The 19,823-nt window shown below is 39.5% G+C and overlaps 1 protein-coding gene across 2 annotated transcripts in view; it reads left to right on the top strand.

Annotated features, from left to right (window-relative positions):
- The window catches only part of ATM (ATM serine/threonine kinase), a 75,646-nt gene extending 56,815 nt beyond the window's left edge, over positions 1 to 18,831 (top strand). For both annotated transcript variants that reach the window (XM_072993656.2, XM_020803139.3), the window contains 19 exons: positions 572 to 691; positions 3,029 to 3,263; positions 4,371 to 4,538; positions 4,770 to 4,889; positions 5,014 to 5,231; positions 5,567 to 5,774; positions 6,119 to 6,223; positions 7,325 to 7,483; positions 7,764 to 7,902; positions 9,421 to 9,503; positions 9,675 to 9,815; positions 11,111 to 11,227; positions 11,931 to 12,080; positions 13,603 to 13,768; positions 15,633 to 15,719; positions 15,805 to 15,919; positions 16,150 to 16,213; positions 16,616 to 16,752; positions 16,848 to 18,831. In XM_072993656.2, coding sequence (XP_072849757.2) covers positions 572 to 691; positions 3,029 to 3,263; positions 4,371 to 4,538; positions 4,770 to 4,889; positions 5,014 to 5,231; positions 5,567 to 5,774; positions 6,119 to 6,223; positions 7,325 to 7,483; positions 7,764 to 7,902; positions 9,421 to 9,503; positions 9,675 to 9,815; positions 11,111 to 11,227; positions 11,931 to 12,080; positions 13,603 to 13,768; positions 15,633 to 15,719; positions 15,805 to 15,919; positions 16,150 to 16,213; positions 16,616 to 16,752; positions 16,848 to 17,031 — 2,716 coding nt within the window. In that variant the 3' untranslated portion in view covers positions 17,032 to 18,831. The remainder of the gene's footprint in view (positions 1 to 571; positions 692 to 3,028; positions 3,264 to 4,370; positions 4,539 to 4,769; positions 4,890 to 5,013; positions 5,232 to 5,566; positions 5,775 to 6,118; positions 6,224 to 7,324; positions 7,484 to 7,763; positions 7,903 to 9,420; positions 9,504 to 9,674; positions 9,816 to 11,110; positions 11,228 to 11,930; positions 12,081 to 13,602; positions 13,769 to 15,632; positions 15,720 to 15,804; positions 15,920 to 16,149; positions 16,214 to 16,615; positions 16,753 to 16,847) is intronic.
- Positions 18,832 to 19,823: the final 992 nt, after the last annotated feature.

Genomic DNA, 19,823 nt, shown 5'->3' with positions numbered 1-19,823 from the left:
AATAATCACCGCTTCATGTTTTGAAATGTCTGTGCCGCTGCTGATGAATAGATTTTAAGGCACGACGGGGCAATATGAACCTTAAGAGACAAAAATCTGGAATATTAGAGATATACTATTAATTTTAAGAGAGGAAATAGAGTTGACGGAGCCAAGGAGTAAATTAACTTTAAAAAGAAGTTTGCTCCCATAAAGTAACTGTTCACCCCTTCTCATATAATATGGTGTGCAACTTGATACATAATTCAAAAAATGCTCTTTTATTTCTATTGGATAGCTCAGTGGTTTAAATACGTGCTGAGTCTGAGGTAGGGACTCACTGTGCCTCCTTGACATGGTCTGGACTCGATGATCCATAAAGTCCTTTCCAGCTCTGCAGTTCTAAGACTAGCCTTATTTTTCACAGAGAGGTTTTTATGCATGGGTGTTCTTTTTTGTCTTTCGAATAAAATGTATGTTTTGCCTAAACATGGCATGCTGCAATACCTTTATAATTTCTGAATGTTGTTTTTGTGGGATTTGAAATGGATTAGTAGAGAGTAATCATAATGTTTCTTTTTTGCATTCAAAGAATCAAGGAAGTGGAAGATCTGTCTAAAGGTAGTCTTGAGTCTGTGTATTCATTGCTACCTACACTATGCAGACTACAGACGATCGGAGAGCTTGAGTGTGTCGGACAGCTTTTCTCTGGGTATTTTACTCTTTCTTCCCATGCCTTCTTTTCATAATATTATTTCTCTGGATGTGTTTACACATTTGCCCTGTGCAAATAATGATTTTCTTTTGTGCCTCATGACCCCGATCTGCATTCCTTCTTATAAATCTTACTAGAATTTAAATTGCTGGCTTTTTTAAAAAGGTAGGATGTAGATGATACTACTGTTGACAAAATATTTTGAAAAATAATACTAACTGAAATGTTCTTTTAACCGAGATCTGGACATTCTCAATAATTTCTGTCTGCGTACCTGACACAACACAAATAATCTGGTCTGAGATAATACAGTGTTTTGTGAAGTTATGTGTGAGGGTTTGACTTTTGGCTCTACATTCAATTCAAAGAAATCGGTAGATTTTTGTTGCTTCAAAACAGGTGACAGATTTATCGGTGCATTTAACAATAAACAAGTGTCTGTAACATGATTGTGAGTCTTTTCTCCTTCTGCCAATGGGTCCAGAAGGGGCTTCCAATCGTCAAAACAGGAACGGGATACCATAACTATTTTCCCATGGTCCTGGTAAATCGGTGGGGACCCAGTCTCTCACAGTCTACCCCGTTGAACCTTCCAGCAAGGGCACAGTCTCGTCATCCCAAATGCCATTCCACAGGGTTCGTCTCTCAGGGTCTCAGTTCTCCCAGGGTCCTCCCTGTAACTCCTCTTTCTCATCTCTCTTATTCTCCATTCTAGCCTCTCTCTCCTTTCTCTCTCCACTCTTTCTCTTCTCTCAATCTCCTCCTCCACTCTCTAGCCTCGGCTTCTCCCCAATAAGAGGGTCTGGGTGGGATCTCCTTTCTCCTTCTGTAATCCGCCTCCTCTTTAGGCACTCTTAGCCTCTCCCATAATCCCGTCCAGGGATCCTCCATCCACACCCATTCCCAACCGGGCAGTAACTGACTCTTTTTCCTTTTTACCTCCCCTGTTCCTGCCTCAAACTCCACCCTCTTTTTCCTCTCTTTTCCTGCCCATTCCTCCTGAACCTCTCTCATCGTTACTCTCTGTATCTCTTCGGTCAGCTCCTCTATTTCTGTCTCTTCCTGAGCTTCTGCCGCAGGCTCTGATGCTGGCTGGGGTCTTTCCTCCTTATCCTTGTTGTGGGGAAGGGACGGCTCTCCAGCAAGTGGGGTATCCCTCTCGCCTTCTGTCTCACACTATGTACCATATTTTCCTGTGTATAAAATGACACTTTTTACTTAAACAATTAGACAAAAAATTGAGGGTTGTTTTACACGGAAGGCAGCCGCTTTTCCCTGCCTCGTGGGGTTTAGGAAGTGGGTAACGCAGCCGTGAAAGGGCGCCAGAATCAAAGGGGTGTGAGTGTGTTCCTGGCACTTTTCATGGCTGCGTTACCCACTTCCTAAGCCCCACGGGGGCTTAGAAAGTAGGTAATGCAGCTGTGAAAGGGCACCAGGATCAAAGGGGTGCGGTCGTGCAAATTTTCTAATTTGGGGGTTTAGAAAAGGGGGAGTATCTTATAAACAGAAAAATACGATAAATATGTTTCTTGAGAGGTTTCAGCCAAAGCAATTGCATTTCTGGCCCCTGCGCATCACATATTTGGGTTTTTGATCTCTGTGTGTCATCTATGGGGGAGAATTCTGTTCCAGCCTCATAACTTAGTTCTGGAAGATTTTAAATAAAATCCTTGTACAAGTATAAAACCAGTATGTGTGAATACATTGGGTACCCCTTGAAATACCTGAGTCTAAAAGACTCCAGAGGAACAAAAATACAGTGAGAACATGTTGTTTTGTGCCTCCAGTTTTAAGACTGGGTTGTAAGTCTGAGAAACATTTCTTCAAACATGATTGTTCAGAACCAAATAATTAAGGAATCTGAATTGAGTTTATCATACAGATTTAGAGAATGGACAAAATCTAGTGAAGCCATTTGCACCCAGGTGTCTTGTCACTTGTGTGCAGCAAGTTGTGCAAGCCTTATGTTAACACCAACAGAATTCTGGTTGTGGCTCAGTTCTCAATCTGCATGTAGTTTTTTTTTAGAATAGCAGCATTTGTATGGAGATTGTTAATTCCATTCCTTCATCCTACCTTCACTCTGGATCAAACCATGACATGTGCATAAAATATTGTTATTACTAATCCTAAACCCATGTAAAGCCCTTCATATGCTGGGTTTTTTGTTTTGCTTTGGTTTGGTTTGGTTTTTGTTTTGTTTTGAAAGAAAGAGAGATTTGTCTACTTGCTTTCTGTTGTGTTTTTACAAAAGTTTGAGACCTCAGTCAGGCCTGTGTCTAGCTATTGTCCTAGTAATTATTTTGTCAGATTCATACTTTCTCTTGCTTTTAGATCTGCTACAAATAGCCAGCTGACTGGCATGTATCTGAAGTGGCAGAGGCAGTCTCAACTTCTCCAGGATAGTGACTTCAGTTTCCAGGAGCCCATCATGGCTCTGCGCACAGTCATTCTGAACATGCTACTGGGAAAAGAAAGTGAAAATGCCAAACGGGAATGCATTAAAGAGGTCCTTACCAAACATCTTGTGGAGCTGTCCAGATTGGCTCGGGTGGCAAAAAATACACAGGTAAGACTGAGTGTTGCACCCAAATAGGCTTTCTTTAAAAACATCCAATTAAGGAGAGTCCACCATCTTTCAAGGCAGTGGTTTCTGACCTTGGGGCCCCCCTGATGTTCTTGGACTACAACTCCCAGAAATCCTGGCCAGCACAGTTAGTGAAGGCTTCTGGGGACCCACAGTTGGGAACCGCTGTTCTGAGGCAATCCATTCTACTGTCAGAGAGTTCTTACTATCAAAAAGTGCTTCCTAATGTTTGTTCCATCTTCCACATGGCTGCCTTTAAAACATATGAAGATCGCTATCATTTTGCTTTGGACAGTACAGTATATGTCCTTTCAATCATCAATTTACACGGTTCAACTGCTTACATTCTACTACAAATGGAATTTAATCTGCTTCAATATGCAATATTTACCCAAACACTTCATCCAATTAAAGCTATCCTGTTTCCCCAAAAATAACACCTAACCTGAAAATAAGCCCTAGTATGATTTTCCAAGATGCTCATAATATAAGCCCTACCCCAAAAATAAGCCCCAGTTAAGTGGAACCCTGCCCACAACCAGAAGAAGATGACATGACTGTCTTTGAATAGATTGTTGTACATGAAAAAAATAAAACATCCCTTGAAAATAAGCCCTAATGCATTTTCTGGAGCAAAAATTAATATAGGACCATGTCATTTTTGGGGAAACATGGTATTTGCTTACAAATATATTTTAATTAGCTTGCAAATTAGACCAGATGGGCGGGGTATAAATCAAATAAATAAATAAATAAATAAATAAATATTTGATCTAGCTTTCTTATTTAATGTTTAGTTAGCTACCCAGGGATATGCGATGGAATTATAGTTGTACAGTTTAACCAATAGTGAGGCATCATGGAATTACGTCACCACAACACAATCTATAAACATATATAAACACACTTATAAACACTGAGGCATTCTTTAAAAAGGTACATACATAAACACTGAATTCTTTCAGGAATATATTACAACTAGAATAAACTAATACTGGGTTCCAGAAGTATGAAGGTTTGAATCATGTTTCAAAAACAGGAGCAATATATGAACTCTTTTTTTTGTTTGTCTACCTGTCTGTTTTTCAGCTTTCAGAAAGAGCAGTATTTCAAATTAAGCAGTACAGTCCTTTTGGACATGGAGTATCTGCCTGGCAGCTAGAGGAAGCTCAGGTTTTCTGGGCTAAAAAGGAAGAAAGTTTAGCTCTGAGTATTCTAAAGGAGATGATAAAGAAATTGGATGATGATTGGTTCAAGGTAATATGGTACTTCTAATGCTCTTTTCACTCAATAACCCGTTTAAACATTTGTTCTGTTCTGAGGAAACACAAGTACAAAATCTCATGCTGTGACATACTTGTATTAAAAGGACCAAAGCTTTTTTTTAAACTTCAGTAAAAATTGAAAATAACGAGTTAACATTTCTGATAAGGAGTCATTTTACATATTAGTGAGTATGTCTGACTTGTATGAATATATTTTTCACAGGTTGAGAAAGATCCAAGTCTGAGGTTAATTTACACAGAATGTCTGAGATTATGTGGAAGCTGGTTAGCAGAGACTTGTTTAGAGAATCCTACCATTATTATGCAGAACTACTTGGAAAAGGTAAGGAAGCTGGGATCAACTTTTGCAAAGAAAATTATGTTGGCCATTTTATTTGCTCTATTGTTAAACAATTGTTATTTGCTGATTGGAAGGCTTGTTATTATTTTTATAACTTTGGTTGTAGGCTGTAGAAGTTGCTGGGAATCAAACTGTGAACAGCAGCGATGAGCTAAAAAATGCAAAGATGAAGGCTTTTCTGTCTCTGGCTCGTTATTCGGACACCCAGTATCAAAGAATTGAGAACTATATGAAGTCATCAGAGTTTGAGAATAAGCAAGCTTTACTGAAAAAAGCCAAGGAAGAAGTTGGCCTTTTAAGGGAGCACAAGGTTCAGGCCAACAGGTAGGTCTCATGGCAGTGTCATATCACTACTCCATTGAAGGCAAGTTAAGAGAGGGCTGGTAATTGGTTAGCAAATTGTAAACTTGCTGGTCACCTGGCTGTAGTTCATTGTATGCTTTCTTAGGAAAAAGTGAAGCGAATTAATTGAAGATATTTGTTTTTTGCCTTTTTGTGCTGTTTCAATTGTTTGATTTAATTGTGCTGTCCAGAAAACTCAGATCATTGTAGCTGTAGAACATACATTTGTTATGGCACAGTGAAACATTTTTTTTAAAGGAAAGAAAGCATCTGTCAGTTTAAACATGTGATGGTATTTCTACATTTTTGTTTCAAAGATATACGGTCAAAGTTCAACGGGAACTGGAACTTGACGAATGTGCAATTCGTGCCCTGGGAGAGGATCGTAAACGTTTCTTGTGCAAAGCCATTGAGAACTACATCAGCTGCTTATTGAGTGGGGAAGAGCATGACATGTGGATCTTCCGGCTCTGCTCTCTCTGGCTGGAGAACTCTGGAATTGCTGAAGTCAATGCCATGATGCACGTTAGTCTCACTGCACCTTTGTTACTTCAGTATTTCTATAGCAAAATCAGGTTCCTCCTAGCTTTTGGTGAAGTAGAAATTAGAGTTAGTTTTCAGTATAGTCAGGGTTAAAAACTCTTCCACATGTTCATGTTTTGGGCTTTCCCTTCCAGCTGTCTGTGAGTGACATGATGTGAGATACTATAACAAAATAATAGGCAGTTGTGTCTGACAATCTTAATGCTTTATAAAAATATCCGACAATGTAACCCCATCTGTACCTGTGTACAGTGTGTTAAACCACTAAAGGCTTTTTTACTCCTTTGTTTCCCTTCTTTATCACATGCTCTTCTGCCATAAAACAGAAGGAGGCGAGGAAAATACCGTCGTACAAATTCTTGCCTCTGATGTATCAACTGGCTGCTCGAATGGGAACCAAGACGACTGGATTTCATCCGATTTTGAACAATGTAATTCTTCTTCAGCTAAGACGCTTCACTTTACATAGAAATGCTCAAAGATGTAAATCTTTTTGTGTAGCATCGTATTTTACTCATTTAATTTTTTGCTGCTGGTTTTGAACTGATCTGACATCATCTCAGAAAGTAGATTACTGTACTGTATAAGAAACTTGTTCAAAATTGGATATAAACATGCAGGGCCTTCAACAAAATACCACCAGCCCAATATACTTGTCTCAGCTTGTGGCTGAAGAGTGCTATTGGCTGGGGATGAGGAGAGTCTCTTCCTTTGAGGACAGTTGGCACCTTAGGGTTCTTCACCTATTTTTCCCTTGGGTTGCAAACTTGACTTCCTTAGCATGAAGTGGGCAGTTTCCATAGGCCAAGACCAAAATTGTCCTCCGCGGCTGCAAGGGGCCAGATTTCTGCAGCTACAGTAGTGGACATTCACTCTTCTTCTAGCGAAAAAAGGAATGTGGAGAGCACATGTACAATAGTACTTCTAGAAATCTAATCTGAAACAGCAGGGGGGAAATAGGTGACAAAAATCTTGTGGCACCTTGTCTGAGGAAGTTGACTTGTTAATCTTTAAGGTGCCACAAGTTTTTTGTCATCTTTATATATTTTTTTTTTTTATTTTATTTTGGCCTGATATGCTAGCACAAAATAACATGGCTACCTCTTCTAAAACTACAAAGTACAATTAGCCTTTCAGGTAAAACAAACAAAAAACAATGACCCCAGTAAAAGCAGTGCTTATTAGAAATAATGAGAAATAGAACTTGTGCATATTATTGGTATTATTGAAGCCAAATGGCAGAAGAGCTAGTTTCTAGAACTGTTGTTAGCTTTGCAAACAAAGTATATGCAACTGAGATACATAAAAATAGCTGAGAGAAGATTAAAGTGACTCAGACGCCGCATGTTTTGCACCCATGCAAAAGCTGTCCTAATAAATCCACCTGAGTGAATGTGGCATTTGTCAGGAAGGCTGGTGAAAAACTAAATCATTTTGATCATTGCTGTTGAATGTTACTTGCTTGTTTTAAAGTTTAGCTATGCATTTTAGCTGTCTCTTTAAAAATGTTTCTAATCTCCTTATTTTAATAGCTGATAGCGAGAATTTCTCTAGACCATCCACATCATACTCTGTTTATAATCTTGGCCCTGGCAAATGCCAACAAAGATGAACTCCTGACAAAACCAGAAGCTCCTGGAAGAAGCAGACTCACCAAAAGCACACCGAAAGAAGCTTCCCTGCTTGATATGGTATTTTTCCTGATTTCTGTTTTGTGCAAATTTTTGGCTGTGAAAAAAGTTTTGTGTTTCCGTTGTAATTGTTTTCCGATATTTTAAAGGCGAAAGGCAGGGTAAAAACATTTTAAATAAAGAAATAAATGTTGAATTTGCCCACTGAGTTTTGACCAAATTCCTAATCCACCTTTGTTTTCAATGTGTGAATTAGTTAATCTGAAATATGTATAAGTTGATGTTTAAGGAGTATTTCTTCTCTCTCTCTTCTTCTTTTTTTTAAACAAAATATTTTTAGGATCGAATGGAGGCCGCCAGCAATATAATTAACATTATAAAAAAGAAAAGAGCTGATATGGTGACAAATGTTGAAACCCTTTGTGATTCTTATATCACTTTAGCAAACATGGATGCGAGTCCCTGGAAAACGCACAGAAGTAAGAGCTGAGGGAGTATGGATCGTTGTGGTGGTTGGTTGTAATTAAAAGGACTCATCATCTCCAGTTTAAGCTGTAGTCTAGTTTTGTGCAAAGTATCTGTTTCCTTCTCCATAGTGTTTTATTTTGAACTTAATGTCTTAGAGGACTGAGTGCTAGAAAGGTTGGTGAAAGAAGAGGAAAAGAAAAGAGGCAAAATATTGTAGCTCTTCTAAGTTTTCTTTTCATAGGCTATGTGGCTTTATTTCAGTGTAAGCTTACATGAATTGGAATCCACTTCCTTAGACAAAAGGAATGCAAATATGTATTTCATATTTATACATGACCAAATGAAGACACAGACGAGAGGCAAAGTGACAATGGTTCTTGTCAGGTCCTGGCTGGTGGTGGTGGGGACAGACAGGAATAATATCCTGTCACTAACCTAGATGCCAGTTGTGCTCACATATCTATTTGGCGGTGTCATCAAAGTCCCATCAGTGTCAGTCACAACATCAGGCGTTGAAGTACTTGATCCTTCTCTAATGTGATTTATGCCATCTCTGCTTTCTATGTGGGGCAAGCTGAACAATTTTTGTACAAATGAGTAAGTGGAGACAAATCTGACATCAGGATTGGCAGCACAGAGACACCAGTTTCAGAACACTTCAGCCTCCTAGGGAACTCTTTTATGCAATCCCCAAGTGGCTGTTGTAGAAAAGAAGGAATTATGAAAGGAAAGTCAAGAGGGAAACAGCAGAAATTGGCAACATAACCAAGTCTCACTAAGGGCCTCAATGCAGATCAAATCTTCTTAGCTACTTACATATATTAATAACCCAGTTTTCTGTAATATCTTATGGGCATAAAACAGTTTTCTCCATTGATCGACTCTGACTTCTGTCCCAGAAAGATATTTTATCATTCCTGTGACAGACAAGTCCATCATGCTGGCCAGGATCTACAGCTTGATTGTCTTATTCCTGTGTGAACAAACCATTGCCATTTTAATGTATTCTCAAAGACTTTCACGGCCATTTTGTCTAATGCCTGAATCCTCGTCTAGTCATGAGGACCTGTATCGATACAGAGAATGTAGTATTTCCACTAATTGTGTCAGAGGAAAGGCATTCTGATCCACAAAAATTCACATTGAGATGAAATGGTTCTTAAAGTGCTACAATATTCTGCCTTTACCCCTCCTTTCTTCTCTTCTCTTCTCTTCTCTTTTCCTTTGCCAGTAAGCTGAGAAAGCTTTGTAAAATACTATGAAGGTGTTAGTTTTCTAGTTATGTCCACTTGTGTAGACAGACTATCTGTTTATTGAAACAGCACAGGAAACTCATTTTAAAATATAATGGGCAGAAAGCTCTTCAGATCTCTGGAATACATTCAGCTATATCAGACAAATGGTATAAACAGCTTGTTCGTAGCCTAATGTACTGTCCATGGCCTTTCATTGTTCTTGGGAGTGGGTTGTGCAGCAGTGTGTGTTTAATATTAATATTGTACTGAAAACAGAACATACTGTTTTTGCAGAGGCGATACGCATCCCTTCTGACCAACCTATTACTAAGCTGAAGAATCTAGATAATGTTGTTGTTCCGACCATGGAAATTAAGGTAAACAAAATTGATTCCTTATCTCAGTAATAGTTCTCACACAGTCATTTCAGGGGCTTTAATGTGTCTTGAACAGTGCATCAGAGAAACTATAACAGATGTTTTATGGTAGTAGATAGTATTGCAGTATTGATCGTGATTAAACAGCATAAAGGTTTTTTTGTGTTACAGGTGGATCCCAGTGGAAAATACGAAAATTTGGTTACAGTGAGGTCATTTAACCCAGAATTTCGCCTAGCAGGAGGCGTTAATCTACCAAAAATAATAGACTGTGTTGGATCAGATGGGAGAGAGAGGAGGCAACTTGTTAAGGTGTGTTGGACTAACATGAAATATTACAAACAAAGAGAAAGTTGTCAACTGAATGGAGAAGACTGAACCTCTATTGCAATCTCTTAGTTTAATGTATTTGCAAAGGCTTTCACGGCCAGGTTCTAATGGTTGTTGTGAGTTTTTCGGGCTCTTTGGCCATGTTCTGATGGTTGTTCTTCCTGATGTTTCGCCAGGCTCTGTGGCCGGCATCTTCAGAGGACTGGAGTAGGAACTCTGTCCATAACAGATGGACAGAGTTCCTACTCCAGTCCTCTGAAGATGCCGGCCACAGAGACTGGCAAAACATCAAGAAGAACAACCTTCAGAACATGGCCAAAGAGTCCGAAAAACCCACAACAACCAATCTCTTAGTTTGTTAGGCTTATTTCAAGTCTCACTCCGTCAAATTGAGAAGTTATGGTCTTAAATACTGAGCAGGCCCCTAGATGTTGTTCAGACATACAGATTTTCTTCTAAGACATTCTTTTTCATGGCTGCACTGTTTCAAAATAGTTTTATTTCATGACACTAGTGCTTCAGAGTTGGAAAGTAAAAGAGTGGAAAATTAATTGGCAACTGATGCTGTGATGAATGCAAGGACAATTGTTCTAGTGCTTTTCATTGGTGTGTTATTTACAAGATTTGCTAAGTATTTCCAAGCTTTTGAGCAACTCCAAAAATAAAAGGTATATCGTGAGAACAGATCTATCAGTAATACTGTGCATAATGTGGTAGCTTTGTCTTGGATGGAGTGATTTGTGCAGGACTTCCCTGCTGTTTAAGGGTGCTGCCTGTGACCATTTATGTGTGTGCACATTCCACTTGCCTCTGAGTAAACATGCATAAGGCAGGCTGTGTGAGTTACTTTTGTATTTGTTAAAAAAAAGAGGACAGGTCATATCTTTCTTATAGACTGCTAAAGTAGTAAAAGCCAGGTGAGTTTTTGAGTCCTGCAGAATTCTAGAGACTGAGCATTGCAGAGCTTATCAGAGAGAGCCAAAGAATCATAGTGGATGCGATATTATTTTTCTGTGGTTTTTTTTAATTCATCTTCTTAAATCTATTACTGATCAGAACAGCAACCAGTCACAGGCTGTGAGATTTTTCTGTTCTGTGATTGGTTGCTGTTCTCATCAGCCACCCTTGCTGCATTTCCCTGGCAAGCTCAACAGTGCTTCAGAGTAAAAAAAAAAATTATTTAGTGATCACACAGAATTTATTTATTTATTTGGTCTTCTGTTTTATGTTAATGTTCCATTGTGATAACAAGTGATAATTTCTCATGTCTCTTAAAGGGCCGTGATGACCTGCGACAGGATGCTGTCATGCAGCAGGTTTTCCAGATGTGCAATACTCTGCTCCAGGAAAATAGTGAAACTAGGAAGAGGAAACTAACTATCCGCAGATACAAGGCAAGCTTTGTTGCAGTTGCACTAAAGTATCCTGGGAAAGGGAGTCATGTGGACTCCTTTATAATGATGCTGCCTTATAAAAACGAACTATTTATCCAACTGCCTTAGTACAGTCAATTCACGGCAGTGACTCTTTCCTAATCCTTACTACTAGTATCCTTTTAACTGGAGATGACAGAAATTAAATCTTGATTTTCTGTTTGCAAAGCTTGTGCTGCTGAGTTTTTATCCTTTGCTTCCATCATATGAAGCTGCCCCGTGTGGTCAGAGAAGTGATCTGACAGCTTAGTATGTATATCCTTGACTGGCTGGCTGTGGCCCTCTTAAGTCTAAATCTTTCATAGCATCTTTTTCTTGAGATATTTCTGGGAATTCACTCTGGCACCTTCTGCAGGCAATATCAGCGTTCCACACTGAGCAGATAATTTGTCCTTTCCTTGCAATCCACAGTTTGAAAACTCTGAGTTAGTGTCATGAGCACATGCTTTTTTCTTCTAGAGAGATGTTCTTCCTCTTTTGTCCTTTTAATGACAACAAAGTTCCACATAAGCATCTGCCCTGGAGCAGACTGGAGGCCTCATATAAACTGGAGATGGTAACCATGGTTTGAACCAAGTTGTGCTACCTGTGTTTACAAAGAGACATCGTTTGAACTAATCATAGTTAAGTAGGCTTGTTAACATTATGTCTGGTTATTTCTTAGGTGGTTCCCCTCTCTCAGAGAAGTGGTGTCTTAGAGTGGTGTACAGGAACAATACCTCTGGGTGAATTCCTCATCAATACAGAGAACTGTGCTCATAGACGTTACAGGCCAAGAGATTACAGCAGCTTAGACTGCCAGAGGAAAATGATGGTGAGTCAGAAAAAGAATAATAATTTGTTTGCTGTTTTAATATTTAATGTAATGTTTCTCCATGTGTGAGTGCAGAACACTGGGTCATGGAGCCAGGTAGATGAATAGAATTTGCTTTCTTCAGCACAACTGAGAATAAACTCTTCAAAGAGCCATATGTAGTGTTCATTCATTCAGGTCCCATTCATAGGTGTTGAAATATATGCATTTCAGCTGTAGCAGAAAACAATTATAGCTACAACTGTATTATTTGTATCCTGTCTTTCTTCAAGGGTAGTTTAGGGTCTTTATGAAATAGGTTAGGATAAACGAATGTTATCCAGTGAGTGTCTTGGCTGAGCAGGGGCTTGAATCTCATGCTAAGTTCTGATGGTAACCTTGCCTGATTCCATCAGAATAGTCATCCTGCTGCCGCCCCATCTTCCAGCTCCCTATGCTCCCTAAAAACATGCTTTCAAGGACTTGGAATCCTGTGGAGCAAATTTTGACACAATAGGTTACCAAGGTTCTTTATTTACCTTTCAAATTAGTTGCACCTATGAAGAATCACAGTTCATTTTTGGTTACTCTTTCCTGGCCACTGGGGCCACTCATTCTTCCCATAGTGCTGTATCTATCAGGAGGAGAGGTAAAGGTTCCCCTTGACATTTAGTCCCGTCGTGTCCAGCTCTAGGGTGCGGTGCTCATCTCCGTTTCCAAGCCATAGAGCCAGCATTTGTCCGAAGACAGTTTCCGTGATCACATGGCCAGCGCGACTAGCCCGATACCGTTACCTTCCCACCTTGGTTGTACCTATTTATCTACTCACATTTTAACATGCTTTCAAACTGCTAGGTTGGTAGGAGATGGGACAAGCGACAGGAGCTCACTCCGTCATGTGGATTTGATCTCACAACTGCTGGTCTTCTGACCCTGCAGCACAGAGGCTTCTGTGGTTTAACCCACAGCGCCACCACGTCCCTGTATCAGGAGGGGAAGGAAGTCCCAATTCTGTTGGCATTGAAATACACCACGTAATATGTCACTGGACAGTGTGGCCTTCCACACTCCTAAATCCAGTACCCTACCCATTGAATAGAAGGCCTGCCTTCTAGTCCATAGCTCCAGTTAGATAGTAGGAATGATGTCACTAGCAGCAGCAGATTGCCAGTGATTAAGAGTTCCTGCTGTGATTCTGGGCTGCATGCAACTAATGCACAGTGGGACAAATTCATGCCATCTGCTGCTGAATGTGACATTATTCTACTATATTGGTGGAGCTACACAACAGGATACTGAGTAACATTTCACTACAGTTTTTACCTTATTTTCTACACACCCTGCTTGCATACCTATTATCATCTTGAGGAAGAAAATATTTTAGTATTTTTGCTTTGTGTCATTTAGCCCATTTGTTACACATACAGCTGTACATAAGAAGAAAAAATGAAAGCATTTTTCATACTGTCTTCAAGTTTAGTTTTAGACAAAACTGAACAAGAGAGAAATGTTGGCTTTAAGTTATTTGTGCTTCCCTTCAAAGGATGCGCAAAAAAGAAATTTTGAAGAGAAATATGCCATCTTCATGGACATTTGCCAGAATTTTCAACCTGTGTTTCGCTATTTCTGCATGGAAAAATTTCTTGATCCAGCAGTGTGGTTTGAGAAGAGGTTGGCATATACGCGAAGTGTTGCTACTTCATCAATAGGTAACATGAAATACAGTTAGCCGTTTTCTGGCAGGCTTTGATTAGCCTTACTTTTTCAGATCTAATGATGTGGTAGTTCCCATAGAAATGAAGCCTTCTATGTCCGTCCCCCCCCCCAGTATTAACATTACAGAATTCAGTGCATCCCAGTAGTTTGGAGGTTCCTGTTTCACTTAGGGACTGGTGGTTGTGATGGAGAATGCGGTATCAACACGAGCCAAAACCCCCTTGTGTAGGGGCATCGCTTTTGGAGGCAAATTGCCTCAATTTAAGAAATCACCATAGACATTGTCATTTGCATTATGCAACAGGGAATATCTATGGAGAGTTCTTCAGTTGAGGTAGTTCTACTGTTTGTGTTCTGCTGCCAGGCTGCTGGTGGGTGTGAGTAAATTTGTTCACACCTCCCTAGTCTTGGCTCTCCTGCACTGACTACCTGTGACATCCCAGGTCAAGTGTTGGTGCTCACTTATAAAGCCGTCTATAGTTTGGGACCCTGTTACAGTGGGGTCTCTACTTAAGAACGTCCCTACTTAAGAACAATCCAACTTAAGAACAGCTCCATTTGCTAAATTTTGCTTCTACTTGAGAACAGAAATCCAAGATAAGAACAGGAAAAAAAAAACTTTCCTGCTCTTTTTTTAACCTTAGGTCATCTTAGGTTAAAAAAAATTCTCCCCCTAGTGGTAGAGTACGCATTAACCAGCTTTGCATTAGTTCCTATAGGAACTAATGCTTCAATGTACGAACGCACCTCTACATAACAGAAAAACAGCCAGAATGGATTAATTGGTTTTCAGTCCATTCCTATGGGAAATTTTGCTTCAACTTAAGAACGTTTCAACTTAAGAACACCATTCCAAAACTGATTAAGTTCTTAAGTAGAGGTTCCACTGTAGTTTCTATGGACGGAAAAGAGCAGATACGGATTAAATGGTTTTCAATGCATTCCTATGGGAAATGCAGATTCAACATAAGAACTTTTCAACTTGAGAACCACCTTCCAATGCAGATTAAGTTCTTAAGTAGAGACCCCAATGTACTTGGCAGAGCATCTTTCCCCAGGGTCATCTACCCACACCACCAGAATCCTCCCAGGCAATGCTCCTCCAGGTGGCCACACCAAAGGAGGCCAGAAAAACATTAAGTTTATTTCAGGAATAAACTTAAAACTTGGCTATTTTGGATCTACCATATTTTTCGCTCCATAAGACGCACCTCTCCATAAGACGCACCAGATTTTTAGGAGAAGAAAACAGAAAAAAATAATCTGTTTTCTTCGCTCCATAAGACGCACAGACTTTCCACCCCCCCCCCCCCCGTTTTGTGTGGAAAAAGTGCGTCTTATAGAGCGAAAAATACAGTATCTTTGCCACTTTGCATCTATAATATATGGGGTTTTTTTTTGTTTTTAAATTTGTAAACTGCCCAGAGTAGACATTTGTCTAGATGGGCGGGATAGAAATCCAATAAATAAAATAAATAAAAAACTAGAAGCCAGGCCTTCTTGGCAGTGGTGCCAACTCTTTGGAACTAGTTTGTAGTTGATCTGCATCTGGCCCCTTCCCTGCCCATCTTTAAGAGGCTGCTGAAAACATTGCTCTTCAGAGAGGCTTTCAATTGCAGCCTCATATGAATTTTCACCTTGTGCCCTGCCAATTTATGATGAAGTATTGCGCTATCTGGGATTAGTTTTAATGATTTCAATTTTATTTGTAAGATTTTCAGTGCCTTTGATTTGTTTTGATCGTTTGATTTTATTGATTGTTAATTGCCCAGAATAGTGTATTGCACTAATGGGGCAGTATATAAATTAATGAAATAAATAAATACTTGTGGTTTCATTTGGACAACTTTTTTTCAGTTGGCTACATACTTGGTCTTGGAGACAGACATGTGCAGAATATTCTGTTAGATGAGCAGACTGCGGAACTTGTACACATTGATCTAGGTATGCATAGAATCAGCTACTCAGATTTTACTTACTTTGCTTCTGTCAATGGTATTAAGAATTTTTTTTCTTTCCTCTTTGTTAGGTGTTGCTTTTGAGCAAGGCAAAATCCTTCCTACCCCAGAGACTGTACCCTTCCGGCTTACAAGAGATATAGTAGATGGAATGGGCATCACTGGTGTAGAGGGCGTCTTCAGGAGGTAAAATATGCATTGTACAACCGTGTCTCTTTTCTACGCATTTCAGTGCAACAGAGATTCGGCTGTTCACATTATTGAGTTAACTGCCCAGCAACTAAATTTTGAACACTGTGTTGATTGCAACATAGCATGTAGCCTATTGAGAGCCAAATGCAAAATTAAGTCTTTTATGACAAAATTGTTTGTGGGAGTAGTTTGAAAATTAGTATTTGTTTGAAAATATCTTATAGATGCTGTGAAAAAACAATGGCAGTTATGAGAAATTCCCAAGAGGCTTTACTCACTATTGTAGAGGTATGTGTTTTTACATGGCTGCAAATGAAAACAAAGGAATTCATTTGTCTTTTTAAAAAGCCCCATAAGCTTATTCATGATGGGCTCAAACCACTACTTTGCCAGGTTGTCCTGCAGACGAGCAGGTGTTCAACAGTTCTCAGCCCCACTTCCTCTGGCTGGCACCTACTCAGAGGTAGCACCTGGCTTTCCTGCCCCGCCTCCTCTGGGCATTGCCTCTGGATGATGGGTCTGGGAACCACCGAACCAGCAGTTCATGCCCATCTCTACCTTTAAACTATCATACTTTTTAAAAAAACCATGAATCAAAAAGGGCACCATTCTTGATTAGTGGGAATCCTACTAAAGTGAGTGTTGAATTGTTTCATTTCGACATGCATATCTGTGTTGTGCTATATCCAGGTACTTCTGTATGACCCTCTTTTTGACTGGACTATGAACCCTTTAAAAGCATTGTATCTGCAACAAAGGCCAGAAGATGAGGGTGATGTCAGCTCCAGCCTCGGTGCTGATAACCAAGAAAGTAAGAAAAAAGCAAAGTAAGTGATCTCTGTCTACTCTCTACTCTACTATTAGTTATTCATCAATAGTGCGTGCCTCTACAGGGCTCCTTAAACTGTTTTCTTATTCTCAGTGGGGATAATCAGACATTTAATAAAGTGGCAGAGCGTGTCCTGATGCGGCTTCAGGAGAAACTGAAAGGAGTTGAAGAGGGAACCGTGCTCAGCGTGGGAGGCCAGGTGAACCTTCTCATACAGCAGGCCATGGACCCAAAGAATCTGAGCCGCCTCTTTCCAGGGTGGAAAGCATGGGTGTGAAGATACGTGTAGGAATGAAAGTACAAATATAGCTGTATGAGAAAAAGTTAATGTGTTTGATTTTGGAAATAAAATGGGTCCAGCATTTCATATTTAATGGTTTCCTTGGAGAAATGAGGCTAAAATCTGATGTCACATTGATGGCTGACCTTTCTTCCATTCTCATGCCCCATGCAGTCTAAAACGGTCCCAAGTGGTTTCCAGCCCTCTGAAGCAGGTTTTATTGGCTGCAGTACATGGGGGGGGGGGGAAGAGATAGTGTGGGATCACCCTCTCCTAATTCTGCTGAGGCAGTTCCATCAGAAGGTGTAGCCTGTTAGAACCTGAACGAGTGTTAAACATTTTATTTGAATATTATTGAACCAGGAAGTTCATCATGTGAATGTTCTAAAACATGTTATAATTCTTTCCTTCTTTTAATACTGTACTGGAGTTTGGGAAAAATCTGTTTTTCACTTATCACTGGACTGCAGAATACATGGTTTCTCAAAAAAGAAGAAAAGCCACATCATTTCAGAAAGGTAATGCTGGTATAATATACTTGAACAAAAGTAATGTAAGTGCCTTTCAATAAAGCCCCCTTTTTTATAAGTTCAGAAATGTTGTTGCTATATTTTAAATGAATCAGAACTGAATTTAAACCCGGCATTTCACCAAGAGGCTACCGCCAGACTGATAAATGTGCACCAAGAACAACTCTAGAAAGGAGGTGTCAACCAGGCACAGTAATATGAGTGTCATACATTACAGCTGAGATGCACCTGGGAACCAGAGTTATGGTCCCTCAGAAGGCGTATGTAAAAAAATTGCTCTTACTTTAAAACCGGGGGAGGAGGGAGCTGAAATTATATGTATTAGACTTAAATGTGACATGTTGTGGAAGACCCCAAAAGAGGCTCCATTTTAATACTCGAAATATCTGTGTAAGAACATGTTACATGTAAGCAACTGATAACACTTTGCTGATAACACTTTTACCATTTTTATTTATGGCTGTAATTTTTTGTTGGCTTTAAAAGGTTTCAAAGGGTATAATCTATAAAATCTGCACTCAGATAAAGTAGGTTTCTTTTGTTTTCTATAAATATTGATAATATTTTCTTCACAAATTGTAAAGTTCAGATGGAAGTTTTAATATAAGCTAGCAAACTCTGAATATGTACACAACTTACTTTATGCCCGTTCAAGTATCATGGAAATAGTAGCCATGTTTTATATATAATTATTATTTTTTTAAAAAAGTTGAATTCAGTTTTTAATATTGTTTCAGATATGCAAATTAGTCCTTTTTCCCCTCAGTGATCTTGCATGTTGGGAGTTTGCAGGGGAAAATACGTTATAAATTAAAATGAACATAAGTGAAACTATGTGAAATTGTAGCTACTATATATTTTATGTAACATATATGCATTGTTCACATGGAAAAAATAAATGTAAATAGATTCTTCTGAATTCTATCCTATTTGAATACTGACATGCTCTAAAACAAATGGGGACAGCCTTTCACCTTCCAGATGTTCTAGACTACAGCTGCTATAATATTTTATCATTGGACGTACTAGATGTGCTTCTGGAAACTGAAGAGCTAAAGACTGCCTGCCTCTGCTAGAAATGGTAGTAGCTATCATATCGGATGGATCTTAGACATCTGATGTGCTGTAGAACTTAGATGCGAGTAACAGAACTTCTTGCATGTGTAATAAAGCAAAGCTCTTTCAGACAAGCATTTGCCTCCAAAACAATTTTTGTATACTGTTCTGCTATAGTATAAAAATAAAGCTCCAGATTAAGTTGAAAGAAGGTTCATGTTTATTTTGGTATTAGAAAGGACTGTTCACCATACTGTGACTGACAAAGTGCTTGTTGGAAATATGTCCTTGTCCTTTGCCTCAGGCACCCAATGTGAATAAAAGTGATGGACACAGACTCAAGGATCCAGGGTTTCAATTCTGCTCAATTGTAGAAACTCACTGGGGGAGGAGGTGGGGGAAACTGGTAAACAATAATTGTGTCCCATCAAGTCAATTCTGACTTATGGCAAGCCTTTTCAGGGTTTTTTGGGTGGAATATTCAGAAGTGGTTTACCATTCCCTTCTGTGGGCATCCTGGGACTGTGCAGCTTGCTCAAAGCCACACAGGCTGGCTCTTCTGAGATTTACAGTAGGGAATTCAACTCCCAACCTGTAGCTCCACAGCCATATACTTAAATTGTGAGCTATCCAGGCAGGAGAACTACTAAAACAACTCCTTAAGTATCCCACTTACTTTGAAAGCCCTGTTAAGAGTTGTTGTGAGTTGCTTCTTATTGGGACCCAGAACCTGTTTGGGATCCCAAGTCAAGATAAGTGTCATTGTACTGGGATAGAGTCAAGTGAGCTCAGGCGATAAAGAACACAAGTCAGCTACTTCTTTTACATAGCACTAGTGAACAGTCATTGATTTATACATTTCCTCCAGTTTTCCTTCCTTCCAAATATACTGGCAGGTAGAATTACTTGCAGGATACATTATCCAGAAGTACTGTCTTCTTGGATTGATGAAACATAACTGCCAAAAACATTTGCACTGCAATCACAGAATCATAGAAAAGTGAAGTTGGAAGGGGCCTGCAAGGCCATCAAGTCGAACCCCCTGCTCAATGCAGGAATACAATCAAAGCACATCTGTGACTTGATTATCTAAGTTTTTCTTGAATGTCCCTCCAGTGTTGGAGCACTCTTATGTAAACCTACACAGAAGGAAGCCCTACTGAATTTAGTGGGATATTTCCAGTTATATATGGTACTGGAGTC

This window comes from Pogona vitticeps, chromosome 3 (assembly GCF_051106095.1).
Source record: "Pogona vitticeps strain Pit_001003342236 chromosome 3, PviZW2.1, whole genome shotgun sequence".
Lineage (NCBI taxonomy): Eukaryota > Metazoa > Chordata > Lepidosauria > Squamata > Agamidae > Pogona > Pogona vitticeps.
This window is presented reverse-complemented; position numbering and strand designations above follow the sequence as displayed.